This window comes from Pavona decussata, unplaced genomic scaffold, assembly GCF_977016875.1.
Source record: "Pavona decussata unplaced genomic scaffold, jaPavDecu1.1 SCAFFOLD_366, whole genome shotgun sequence".
Lineage (NCBI taxonomy): Eukaryota > Metazoa > Cnidaria > Anthozoa > Scleractinia > Agariciidae > Pavona > Pavona decussata.
Window position 1 is genome coordinate 2,855,043 of NW_028145742.1, and position 13,521 is coordinate 2,868,563.

Genomic DNA, 13,521 nt, shown 5'->3' on the forward strand with positions numbered 1-13,521 from the left:
TCACTTGTTGGTATCAATTCTTTGATAGTATTCTCCGACAGAAATAGTGATTGATAACGTGGATTTGCAGCCTTCAATCCTCCAATCCCAAGTCCTGACCATTCCAATATTAATGGCTTAAACTCGAATTAGTAACCATTTATCCTGCTTTATTTCACTTTCAGGAGCAGAAAACAAGTTATTGAACCATATACAAGGTTACAACGGATCTCCTACAATAGAGGAAACAAACACAAATATTACAAAAATCCATATAAAAATTACACAAAAAAATAAATTCTAATGAATATCTTTACATCAAAGCCCAGTTGATCAAAGCCCGATTAAGCTAACTTTGATTCCAAGTAAATAACTAATCAGTGAAGACTCTTCAAAAAGACGTTTCTTCCTCATTTTTGACTTCGACTTTTCTTTACCGTTAGCTTAAAATTGAGCTTTTAAAAGTATTTTTAATAAGCGAGATGAAAACCTCGGTTAATTTTTAATCCGAGATTAGCGTTAATCGACTTTCGAACAACCTGGCCCAGGTGTAAAAAATAAAGTAAAGTTGAGAAATCCAGAGTATTGATTATAGAAAAAGATACAAATATTCAAAGATGTAATATAATGTCTATGTTTTATTAAAGTGATCCTTGTTTTCTCACTGAGTATTTCGACTGTAGAACAGTCAGGGCCGTACCTAGGATTTTTTTGTTTCCGCACACCCCTCACAAGGGTCTTCTGTATACAGACAGGGTTTCTAGTTGGACGTTTTTAATTTCACCCCTACACAGAAAGTTATTGCCTCTAAGACCTTTAAAAAAATCAAAACACATAGATGCGTTTTGTCTTAAAATTTCATGATATATTATGGCATAAACACCTTGCTTAGCTCGAAATTGCCTGCAAGGTCTCTGCTGCACATTGATGATTTATATACCATCTTAAACTCCAGCTATACTGTAAACAGCAGATCCTTCAAATCTATTACAAATACTTGGGAGTAGCGCAAGCCTTTAAAAACCGATTTACGCTGAATTTAGCTCTGAAAAAACCTACTCGTGTTGACTAGATTTAAAAAGGCTACAACATCCGCGAGGGCGTCGCGTAGGATTCTCACTCTTTATTTACACAATTCTAAACCATGGACAGCCCAAATTACAAAATCATTATTTTCACAAGAAAACTTGTACTGGCCGTTGCCTCGAAAGATTTTCCAAAACAATATTTGGAATTCACAAATTTTGAAGGGCGATTTTTTCAGTCGATTTGTCGATTTTCTTGTGATTTCGAACCAATATAGCTACAAGAAATAGCTCAGCAAACTCAAACACTATGTTAAAAAAAATAATTTAGTTTTCCTGGCGGGGGTAGCTGCCCCCTCTACCCTCCCCCCCCCCCCTCCACTATGTACGGCCCCCAATTTAACGTAAAGGCGCTTGTTTCATGTTTTCATTCTCCGGTAGAGTTATTGTCCGAGAGGCAGATTGGTTTGTCTTCAAGTTCACAGATTTGTTGAAATATAGATCTCTGGCCTTGTCTGATTCTAGAAGCGAACAATTGCCGTCTACTCAGGTTGCCATTTTCTGTAGCATCTTCGCTCAACCTGCCGTCTCCATCTCGTAGCTTTACGCAGAACTCCGCAACTCTGTGTGGAACAAAACAATGTTACTGAATAGTATTAATGCTCAGATATGCCTTACAATTCAACTGAGATCGGATTCAGCATGTAAAGGCATCGCTTCTGATCTCACGATGTCAATTGTTGTCTTAGACAAGCACGCTTACTTCACATGAATACCTCATTACCCTGTGGCATCAATAGGTACTAGAATGCGTGGGATGCCTGTGACTTCTCGGGTGAATGTAAATAGAGCAGAACACAACACCAGGCATTAAAACAGTGTTATGGATTCTCTAGGATCCCTTAATAGCTTAGGCTTAACGTCATCGCCTAATTATGCAATCATCTGAACTGAAACGAGGTGTTTTTTAAAACACCCAACGTGACATAAAGGAAATCTGAGGTGGGTAACTACAGGATACCAACCAAGCAAAACAAGAAAGCAGCTACCTTGCAACGACCCTCTTACCTTTTCAATGTTCTTCTCCATTCCACTGACCACTGGGATAATAAATCTGCAGAAGAAAATAAATCCAGCGAGTTAAACCGATCTGCAGCACGCCAGCTTTTGCGAATTTAAGCCTTCAGTTGTTTTGGGATGGGGAAGTGATGGCTCAGTACATGGTGAAAGCTCAATGATCCAGTGTCATAAGTGGGTTAATTATTTGCTGTTTCTCTGGCCTCAAACCTGTTCTGAAGGTTTTCCTCTAACTTACCCCATGTTCATCCCTCTGCATAATCAAATGTTTACAAATTCTTTATATAAATAACTATAGAGTGTGTGCACGGCGGCCATGTTGGAGGGCTAAAACAATAGAAGATATTTGCATAAAAATAGAATATATTTCCCAAAGGAAAATCATTGTATTGTTTCGGTCCTCCAACATGGCCGTCGTGCACACACTCTATGAGCTGCGGTGATGTAGCTTTCCCTCTATATATCACTATTTCAAAATTATTTTTATTCGTTTGTTGTTGTTGTTGTGGTGAGAATATTTTCTCACTTACCATAAGTTAGTGATTGTTCAGATATTTCTTTCTCGTCTTCCTTTGCCTGCTTCCAATCATTGTCACCATCACTATCACTGTTCACGTCAATATCATCATCCTTGTCATTGCCATCATCATCATCATCATCATCATCATCATCATCATCATCATCATCATCATCATCATTATCATCTTCATCATCATCGCTGTTGTCGTCACCGTTATCAATTTTGCCACCAGTATCAATATCAGCTCTTTCTTCATCCATCCATCTTTCTCCAAGATCTTTCTTGACGCCTTTTCTCGCATTCTTTCCGTCTAAAACACAGCTACTGCCTTCTCCACCAACCGACGGATTCAGGTCACTGTTATTGTGAGACAAACCGTTATCGGTTTCTAAGCCATCCTTCAAACATGGGGTGATCTCATCATTGCAATCTTCATTCCCAGAAGAGCTTTCTGAAGAGATTACTGCAAGGTCGCAATCTTCATCGTTGTGGGCCATTTTTAATTTCTTGTTCTCCCTCGCTGCTTTCTCTTCATCCGTCCTCCTTTTCTTTTTGTCTGCTTTAAACACCTGTTCAAAAATTCTCCTGCTCGTCTCTCTTGCCGTTTTCTCATCTTCACAATAGAACACATGAGCAATGTCCTCAAATTCTTCGCTTCTCTGTTTCGTAATTTGCTCCTCAAGGAGTTGTTCGAACTCTGCCTCGGTCAAATGAAGGATCTTTGAAAAGAAACTATAAGTTAGTGGAGACAAGATTCAGAGAAAGTCACCGTGAAAACCACCGTTTAATTTATCCCAACTGTGTTAGTAAAACGAGGAAATGACTGACTGATTAACGACTTCAAACCGACTGAAAGAAGACTGATTTACTGGCGATTTACAAACATTCGTCCTTTCGCAAAAAGATAAATGAATTATTACTAAATCTCTTGCGGTCAGAAGATAATTATGCCAAAGTCTCCCGTCTTACTAAGTTATTTAAGACTTTAGGTTAGCTTCTCCTCGTAATTTTAATGTATTTGCTTTGTTTTATGTTAGTTTATCCTATTCACTGTATAGTAGTGTCTTCACTGTCATTTAGTCCATCTAAATATAGATAAACTTTGTACTTGTAATATGTCCTCAGATCTCCTCGCCTCGATTAGTTCACAAGCTATTTGCGGGGGAAAAGTAATATAATTAGTTATATTTCTAATTTTCAATAAAATGTTGTTGTTTTTGTTGGCATTATGAACAAGTGGTTGAGTGCCTGATAGAGTTCAAGCTTTGAAAATTGAATCCTTGAAAGGTTGAGATTTATTAAACTCTAGCATTTTCATATTTACCTTCAATATGGCATATAAATCTGGACTAAACACGGAACAGCCATCCTTTCCAAAAAGAAACATGTCATCTCGGGATGCCACGTCCTAAAAAGAGAAGGCAACTATCACCGTTACTGCATAAGCCCACTTAGTGTAAATCTACTAGCGTTCTACCACGAATGCTGTTCTCTTATTGGCTATGCTACTCACTATCTTTTCTGTTGTAGATAGTGAGTAGAGTGAGCAGCCAAACAGTGTGCGGTGGTGTGACCTATTTATATCATTATTCAATAAAAAAGTGAGCCTATCATGCTGGTCAGTTTTGAACGACTAGTAGATTTATACTAAAGTAATTAGATTATTCGCTCGAGATTTCTATCGCGTGATAGTTGATTCGGGCTTCCCCCTTATCAACTATCACGCATAGAAATCTCGAGCTCATAATCTATTTGTTAATTATGGGGCACTACTAAGTTTTACTTATCTCTTATTCAAAGCCTGTGAACAGGCTCCCAAGTGGGGTATAGGGCGAAGACAAAAATCGCGCTCGCCCGGCTCGCCGAGTTTTCTTTTCGCCCTATACCCCACTTTTGAGCCTGTTCGCAGGCTACTAATTCATGAATCATAAGGCTCGCATCTCACGTGTTACGCGCGCGCGGTGTACGCGCGATGAGAGTCAGAGATTATGCAAATACATTGTCGAATCCGTATTCTCTCGTTAGTAGACTGCCTAGTTATGACAGTTTCGATGTCTGTCAGTCTAAGTAGAACATCAGACATTTTCCCAAACAATCTGATCAGAAAAGATCTTTACCTGTAAGACAATTTCAAGCTTTCCACGTGCACAATTCTTGGAAAAACAGAAATTTCCGACAATCATTCTGAGAAGACAACGGTGTCAAACATTTTCAGATACCACTTTTTTTATTGGTTAATATTATCAGGCATAGTTCACGGATGATTTCCCCGCCAGCAGCATTTAAACTCCATTCAGTTGATCGCAAATGTGGTGTTTCGTCGTTCGTCATGGATTTAAAGACCTTATCAGAAGAAGTGCCATGTTCTGTGTGTAAGAGCTCGTTCACTGATTTAACACAGCTACCCTGTTTGCACAGTTTCTGCCAGCAATGTTTGAACAACCTTCAACGTCCATTTCTTGGTGTAGTTACATGCCCACATTGCTGAGACTCTGAAAGTGGGAATCTTGGCGAATTTCCAACCAACTTTTGCGCGAACAGTTCGCTAGATGTGGTGGACATCAAAGATCGTGATACAACTGGAGTTAGCTGTGGAAACTGCGACAAAACAAGCGCGCAATTTTTTTACTGTTTTCAGTGTTGCGTCTTTTGGTGTGACGCCTGCATCACAGGACATAATATAATTCGAGAAAATAAAGAACATCGAACGCTGGTGCTAAAACACGTTCAAGACGAAGACGTGTTAAACCGACCAGCGTTTTGTCCCAAAAAGAACCACAAGGAACAAGAGTTGAAGTTGTTTTGCGAGAAATGTGAAGTTGCCATATGCAACGCTTGTGCTGCAACAGATCACAAAGGTCACGCCAAGAAGCTTCAGGAAGATACTACAAATGTGAAGGCCGTGGTTAAATTGCTAAAGCAGACAGCACTAGAAAGGAGAAATGAAGTCAGCAAACTCGCCCAGAACAGCACGGAAGTTCACAAGCAAGTAGCGGACGTGAAGAGCACAGTTCAGACAACTGCAGACCACATGACTGCAGTTATTGAAACACAGAAGCAGGGAATTTTCAACACAGTCGACAGTGAAGCGAAGGAATTACTCGAGCGTCTCGAACTGAAGAAAAGTGAAGTTAAAAATCAAATGAAAATGGCTGAATCAGCATTCAAAAAATTCGAAGCTCTTTTGAACAGATACTCTAAAGCTGAAATCCAAGGATTTAAAGAAACAGCCGACATAGTATTTCAGGAACAGAGCGCCCAAACTAGCCGTGACATCAGTGACCCCGGAGTCGTTCCTTGTTTTCATTTCACTGAAAGCAAAAACCTTTTAAAGATGTTGAAAAACGAAGGAATTGGTTCTGTAAAAACTGTTGCGCAACACGCAAGTGAACCGATTACTGCGCCACAAGAACAACATGTCCGTGGTAATCCTTTCGAGGCTCAAGCCGAAGCCAGGCGATTCAGATCTGTGTTAACTTTTGGACAACGCGGTTCGTCTGTTGGGATGCTCAAATGCCCTTGGGGTTTGGCCGTGAATGACAGAAACGAGATAGTAGTGACTGAATTTGGTAATCACAGAGTTTCGGTATTCAGTAGTGATCGCAACTACTTACGATCGTTTGGCAAATTTGGTGAGCTTTACTACCCTACTGGTATAGCTTATAACAATGGCAAAATTTTAGTGGCGAGCAGAGATAACCACAGAATCCAAATATATAGCAGTAAAGGTGAATATCTCAGTGCTTTTCACCACCAGCTTAAGTATCCTTGTGGTTTATCTGTCGCCAAGGACGGTAACGTTATTGTTGCTGATACCGGTAATAAAGTAATCAAGATATTTTCCATTGGTGGGAATTTCATAACTAAATTTGGTGGAGAATGTTCCTTAGTGGACCCCTATCACTGTATCCAACACAAAAACTACTTTGTAATATCAGACTGGGGTGATCACTGCATCAAAATTTATGACCTTAACGGAAAGCTTCTTTATACAATTGGAAAGGAGGGTGTCCAGGATGGGGAGTTCTATCATCCTTCTTTGTTGTCGGTGAACAAAGAAGGCGAATTGATGGTCTGTGACTCGGGCAATGACAGAGTCCAGCTGTTTGATCTAAGCAGTGGAAAATTTGTAGCAAAGTTTGGAAGTGCAGGAAGCAGTACAGGAGAGTTAAACAGACCAGCCTCTACAGCAATTCTTGATGATGGAAGGATAGTGGTGTCTGACAGTGAAAACCATCGCATTCAAATCTTTCATTCTATATGAATTCCCTGGAAGAATTATTTTCTCAGTAGTTTAGCGCTTACTAGAGGCCAGTGGGTTTGTTTTTATTATGATCTCTTATGCTCATTGTTTTTCATACAACAAAGACTTTGTAAATTCATCTGTCTGTGGTTTATAGAACTGAGATTGTTAATGCTTGCCAAATAGCTAGTTCAACAGTAATCACGGATTGTAAAAATTGTAAAAATGTTTCAAGAAAGTATCTTACAATATTTACTGTTTTACATACTACTTACAGTAACATTTAGGACACAACATAGAAACACATTGCTTTAGGGAACTGGTCATAACAAGTTTGTTCGAAGAGGACCCACCTTCTCTGGGACGGGGGTTATCGAAGACACCACCTATCTCCTGAACATTACCGACAAAATTTTATTGGCTTTAAAATTTGAGTTGACACAAATATTCAGCTAGCAAGAGTCAGCATTGCTAGATAAACAAGAAACGTGAGGTTTGAATCTCACTGTCATTTTTTACTGCTGGATAGAGTGGTGACTATACAATAAAGACACCATCCTTTGAGGTTGAGGAAGGGGGATGCAGGCAGAGGCCACCATCTATTTTGTGGTTTGGTGGGTCCTGTTCTAGTATAGTAGTTTTGACCACTTCCCTTACTAACCATTTCTTCCATCAATTGAAACTTAGCATTCAACAGTTTTGCTGCTTTGGGGGTCTGATTTGCCTCCATCACCTCATGGAATGTAGATATAGGAATATCAACCTGGTAACATTTAGTAGATATTAAACAAGATGCCTCTACTGCAATTTACATGTGATGATGTGCCTGATTCATTTCTATTGTACGTTTTGCAGATTTTTAAAGCTATCCTCCCTTCACAATTATTAAAATATTGCATTACGGTACTCAAGATCATACCGGAAATTTCTTTCTGAAAACGTCATGACAGGGGCAGATACATATCTGACTCACGCGCTATTTCAGGGCTTTTTATATTTCCTATTTATCAATTGCATTACATTATTCGAGATCATACCGGAAGTTGCTTTCGGAAAACATCATGACCCGGGGCAGATTACATAACTCATTTCACACTGCAATATAACATAACACTGACTGAAGGCAAGAAGAAACCCAGCTGAGATTAAATTCACTCATCGCTACTTCTGAACCAAATAACAGAAAAGTCCCCACAGGTGCATAGTCGTCAGGTACTACAGGTAAGAGGGCTAGGTTCCCTACACAGTAGATATCCTCTGTATTAACCTATCTATTACTGAGTGAACATCTTTGCTTTTTACAGCAAATTATCGATGCACTAACCATGTCATATGGATTTGGTGATTCTTCTTCCACAAAACCGTAAGACTGAAGCAGGTGGCAGTTTGCAAGTTTGCCATAGGTGTTAAAGATTTCCTGTCCCTAAAACAGAACGGAGAAAATAAAGCAGTCTTAAAACACAATTTAGCGCTTAAGTGCTTTGAATATTACAAAAATTATTGTTAAACCATTTGGAAAAATCTATCTTTTTTGAGAAACTTCAACATGCAGCTTAACAAACAGATATAGACTCAAGCAATTCAAATAACTATGCACGTAACTAATGCCCTGCTAAGGGTTTCCTTGTTCTGTTTTATTTTGTTTTTTTTTTTTTTCCAAAAATGAACTCAAAAATTTATTATGCAACACCTTTCGGCAACAGTTTGAGATAACAGGTTGCCTTCATCTTTCTCTATTATGAGTAGAAAAACAGCCAACAACTCCAGACTTTCAAGTATCCAGACAACTCTGGCAAGACCCAGAGTATCCAGATTTATTGACACAATTTGACTATGACATTTGCATGATGTGAGTTATTTTTGAAAGAAGAATTCACTGTTACTGACAAGTCTTTTATTTTCTATAATGTTATTACTTCACTAACACCTCTGATCTCAGCAGTATTCATGTTATACCCAAATGACAAGGTAGTTCATGCTGCCTGATTCCTAAGTTCCACATTGTTCATTTTTCATGTCAAATATTCATGGAAATGTATTAAAACTTAATACATTATTATTATTATTATTATTATTATTATTATTATTATTATTATTATTATTATTATTATTATTATTATTATTATTATTATTATTATTATTATTATTGCATGTAAAAAAATAGGCAGTCTCAGACTGCATGTGTCTACTGCAGCACTGGTGTAGAAATGTGATATAAAAGAATTGAAGAAAAGGGAAATAAGACTGAAAAGAAAACGAAGAGGGAGGAGTGGAAATAGGATAGAGATAGAAAAAATGGTTGTAAAAATGTTGCACAGAATACTGGTGAGAAGAGATTAAGCTGGTATTGTTTACCACAAACATTTTGTTTGAAGAGAACTGTAACTTTATTCTAACATAAACAATGTATTATATAATCTTACAACGTGAACCACAACTTTGTACTGAAAGCAATGCAGCAGAGTTCTAAACATAAAGTACTGAAAGCAAAGTTCTAATCTGAAACGTAGGCATAAAATGCAACAGAAACTATTAATTAATCTATACTGAACTTATGAATGGCAAGTATCATTCTTTGACTCCTGTCGTGTTTCCATAGTTTTCGCATAAATTAACTTTTTCCTAGAGCGGTTAAAAACAAATGTTTTCTGACGTGAAATAATATGGTTACCTATTAATCATTTGCCAAAAAACACACTTGAACGCAAAAATTGCTAAAATTCAGGGCGTGTTGATGACGACCTTTGGCATATCAAATTTCAACCCGCTTATGCAAATTGTCCTTGATTGCGCACTAGCATCTGTCGCTTCTCAAACGCATATATGAATTGACAAAGACACAAAAATCAACAAAAAGCTTTTCCAACAAAACATTTTATTGAAATAAACGATGCATTTGTTATTAGAGGCAAAAAACTTTCAGTTTTTTTTGTGTGCGTGCAAACACGCATGTAAAATTTGAAGACACTCCGTGTTTGTTCAAAGCGATCACTCGCAGTAAATTCGCGTACGTTTGCGATGAAAATTACAGAAGTTACAGAATTCTGGTTCAAATCATCACTTACAGCCAACCCAGGTCACGCTTGAACGATATTTTTGAAATTTGAACGGATTTTTGAAATTTACATGTCAGTTTTGAAAATCGCAAACGAGATTTCAGAGTTCCCGTATAAATTTCCCTAGCTTATTGACGGTATAAAGCTATGAATTTTTTTTTACATTGCAAAATTGAATATTTCAAGAATACATGTAACAATTGTTTCCTAAGTATTTTGAATCTTTTTTTCAGTTAATGCGTCTTTTTCAGAACGATTTCCAGCGAAATGCCCAACATTCCATTCACACGTCGGACATTACAAAGAGAAATTCGAATGTTCATTTCATTTTTGGAAATACTGTTCACGCGTGACCTGGGTTGACTGTAAACTATTAGAAAAAAGCAAATCAATATCGGAAAACATCATTTACCGTATTGTCGCCATTGTCCTGATCCGGAAATACAATCGTTTAGATCTCGGTCAGTCGAGGATTAGCGTCGGCTTTCGATAGGATTCCATTTGGGATTCCTGTGGCATTTACACTCTTACACTCTTACACTCTTTCACTCTTTCACTCTTTCACTCAACCCGATGACATAGTGTCTACGCTTCTCTAGAAGCCGTAGACACAAAAACTATGTACATATATTGTTAAATGAATTCTGTCCCCTCTTTCTTTTTTCAATCTGCAAGAACTTATCACTGGCAAAAAAAATTAAAAATTTAGTTATTTGCCAAACACATTACCTTAGAAATATTGTGTATGGCCACCATAGTTAAAGATTCAGTACCATATTCCAGGCGTGCATTATTGTTACTGATGTGATTAAGTATGTCAGCCATTGGCACCATAGCAGGAGAAGCGGATGCATTTTCATCATCATCATCACTATCATCACAATCATTACTGGCATTTTTGTCTGGGCTGTTTTCTGTGAAGCTATAGGCCATGACAAATGCCGCCATATGTTTGTACAGATCAAGGGTGTGGCAGGATTCACTGGGAAGAACAAGGCAATTTTAACTGTAAACAAGATTTATTCCGGCATGCAAGTGGAAAATATTCTACTTATTCAAACACAATTTCAACATGAGTTTACCTAAAGTATTGTTGATGCTTCCTGATAAATGGCAATACAATACTGTTGTACTCTTCCTCAATAGTTTGTATATCACATTCAACATCCTCCTCTATCCCAGTACCCTCAAGCTCTCTCCGTCGTTCATCTTCTCCCCAGAACATGGGTTGATCCATAACAGTGACATCAGGCACAAGGTTCAGATATGGCTTCCAGTGAGATGTCGGATTAGTGTATTCATACATTAAGGCAAGAAGAAGAGGGGCCCACCCAGACCTGGAAAAATAAAATTGATTCATTGAATGACAGATATATTATGGGAATTTGCTGACTGATGAACTGACTGGCTGACAGATTGAATGATTGATTGATTGATTGAATGAATGAATGAATGAATGAATGAATGAATGAATGAATGAATGAATGAATGAATGAATGAATGAATGAATGAATGAATGAATGAATGAATGAATGAATGAAGGAACAAACAAAACAACTGATTAATTAACTGATTGATTGACTGATTGCCTAATTGATTGATTGATTAAGTCATTAATAATTAATTATTGATTGACCAATTGACTGATTGACTGATTGGTTGGTTGGTTGGCTAATTGACTATAGTAGCTAATTGACCAATTAACAAGATGCCCCTAATGGCATTTTTGGGGGATGCTTAATGTGGCCTCATTTATTCCCATTGAAGCTAATTGACCAATGAAATAAAGATTATTACTTACTTATTACTTATTGTATGCTTTGCAGACTTCTAAAACTATCCTAGCTAATGGAATAATTTATTGTTTGAGTCACAAAGATAGCGTGATGTTACTCCTTTGTGTTACGCTACTTATCAAATTTATACTGGAAATGGCATTATGATAACGTAATGACCACACAAATGGCCTGACTCACATTTTCTATTCTGGTAATGTAATTTCAATAAAAGTGTGAGATTTACAAATTGTTCTTGTTTCACCAAAAAAAAAAAACAGAAAGAAAAACAGGCAAAAGGCTCTCCTAAATGAAAACTTTTAGTAAAATTTGACAATCAAACCTTTAATCTTTTTGTGAAGTGGATTTCCAGTAGCGTTTAAGCATCAATTCGACAAAGTGAGGCGATGTGTGTTTTAGCTTATTAATAACCTTTCCTCCTCGCATTGTGGTTCTAAAACTGTCAAACAAAGCATGATTTCTTTGCCAGGAACTCTCCAATTTCCACCGTTTTAACTGTCGAGTGCTTCTTAGAAGTTATTCTTTCGATTTACCGCTTCAAAAGGGTTAATTTTCTTTTTGGAAATGGTATATATATACTTGAGTCTAAAACATGTAAAAAATATGGCCGCCACAATAGTGGACAAAAACATCCCTTCTAGGAGAGAGTAGAATTTAATCCAGGTTTAATGAATAAATCAAATGATGATTTGACGTCACACAAGTAGGGATGAGGGGGTCCCCTCCCTCGTGAAATATGCACCAATAATAGATTTTGATTGGGCTGTTTTTGTTGAAGACAATCAGAACAATAGATCCCTTCTGTGAGAGACCAGAGTTTAATGAATAAATAATTATTAATGTGCAGATTTGAATCGATAAAAAATAATTAATTAATTTATTTATTTTTGTTGTTGATTTTTTTAGCTGTTTAGTTGTGTTTAGCTATTTCTTGTTATGTCCTGCTTCTTGTTGACCATGATGTTTTTTTTAAAATCAGTGTAAACAGCGTTAGCTCTTGCGATGAGCGCCTTTTTTTTTTGCTCGTAGAGTAAACGTCGAAACAAAATATTGTTTAAATGAAAAAAATCAGGCCTAAAATAATAGCTATCTGTTCAATAACTTAGTTTATATAATAGCAAAATCATGGAAAATATACTTTTGTACCTTTTACCTTTTTTTCGAAGTACACTGATCCTCGTCTGTTAAATTTCCAAGAATCCCAAAGATTGACGAAGTCTTGGGTTGTAATAAGAGTGACCGGGGAATTTCAACCAAGCATTCTCCTTTCTCTATGTGATCTGTCGCTATCAAACCATAGCGATGACATGATCCTTGGAGACTAACCTTCACCTGAAAACAACGATTCGAGAAGGCTAAAAAAGGGCAAATTTCCCATAAAAAGATCTGGATTTCTGCAGGATTTCTTGAGGCAAGGTTTTATGTGAAGAGCTTTGAGCTCAAATGAGCATTCATAATGGTGATAGGGTTGAAAAGAACCGCCAAAACAACTGTCCTTGTTCTTAACTAACCTTTTTGCTTAGCACTAAACCATTCGTATCACACCAAGACAAGAATTCATCCAACATATGGTCTCTGTCCTCAGAAACATCGTCGTCCGCCATGTTGTAAACATATCCCATGTGCAAACCGGAAAGACTGGGTCGAGGTCAAATTTAGTGTTGTTTGGGTGGGGCTTTTGTGGCGCTCACTATAACGTTTTTAAAAAAGAAACCTTAGCAAAGTGTTGAAATTTATGTATAAAAATAAAGACTCTTTCTTATTATTATAGAACTATTAAAAGATTTAAGAATTTGTTTTTTTTTTTTACAAAATTTACCTTACA

The 13,521-nt window shown here is 37.3% G+C and overlaps 2 protein-coding genes across 4 annotated transcripts in view; one reads left to right on the forward strand and one right to left on the reverse strand.

The window, feature by feature from the left end:
• The window catches only part of LOC146452827 (intraflagellar transport protein 172 homolog), a 29,925-nt gene extending 29,282 nt beyond the window's left edge, over positions 1–643 (forward strand). For both annotated transcript variants that reach the window (XM_085097372.1, XM_085097373.1), the window contains one exon: positions 165–643. The gene's annotated coding sequence lies outside the window, so the exon portion shown is untranslated. The remainder of the gene's footprint in view (positions 1–164) is intronic.
• LOC146452828 (N-lysine methyltransferase setd6-like) lies at positions 133–13,374 on the reverse strand. Of its 2 annotated transcripts, XM_085097375.1 has the most exons (10): positions 13,208–13,374; positions 12,850–13,028; positions 10,983–11,237; positions 10,630–10,882; positions 8,169–8,267; positions 7,506–7,607; positions 3,926–4,009; positions 2,612–3,320; positions 2,073–2,118; positions 133–1,627 (listed from the first exon to the last, which is right to left on the reverse strand). In XM_085097375.1, exons 1-10 carry the CDS (start codon positions 13,316–13,318, stop codon positions 1,432–1,434), a joined length of 2,034 nt encoding a protein of 677 aa, XP_084953501.1. In that variant the 5' UTR covers positions 13,319–13,374; the 3' UTR covers positions 133–1,431. The 2 variants fall into 2 exon arrangements, with proteins under 2 accessions (XP_084953501.1, XP_084953502.1); XM_085097376.1 differs by lacking the exon at positions 7,506–7,607.
• Between the last annotated feature and the right edge of the window lie 147 nt (positions 13,375–13,521).

Coding starts and splice junctions, on each gene's coding strand:
- LOC146452828 (XM_085097375.1), bottom strand. CDS start 13,318: ATGGGATATGTTTACAACATGGCGGACGACGATGTTTCTGAGGACAGA. Junction 11,238..12,849: donor CAGTGTACTTCGAAAAAAAG/GTAAAAGGTACA, acceptor TTATTTTTCCAG/GTCTGGGTGGGCCCCTCTTC. Junction 2,119..2,611: donor TGAACAATCACTAACTTATG/GTAAGTGAGAAA, acceptor TTTCTTCTGCAG/ATTTATTATCCCAGTGGTCA.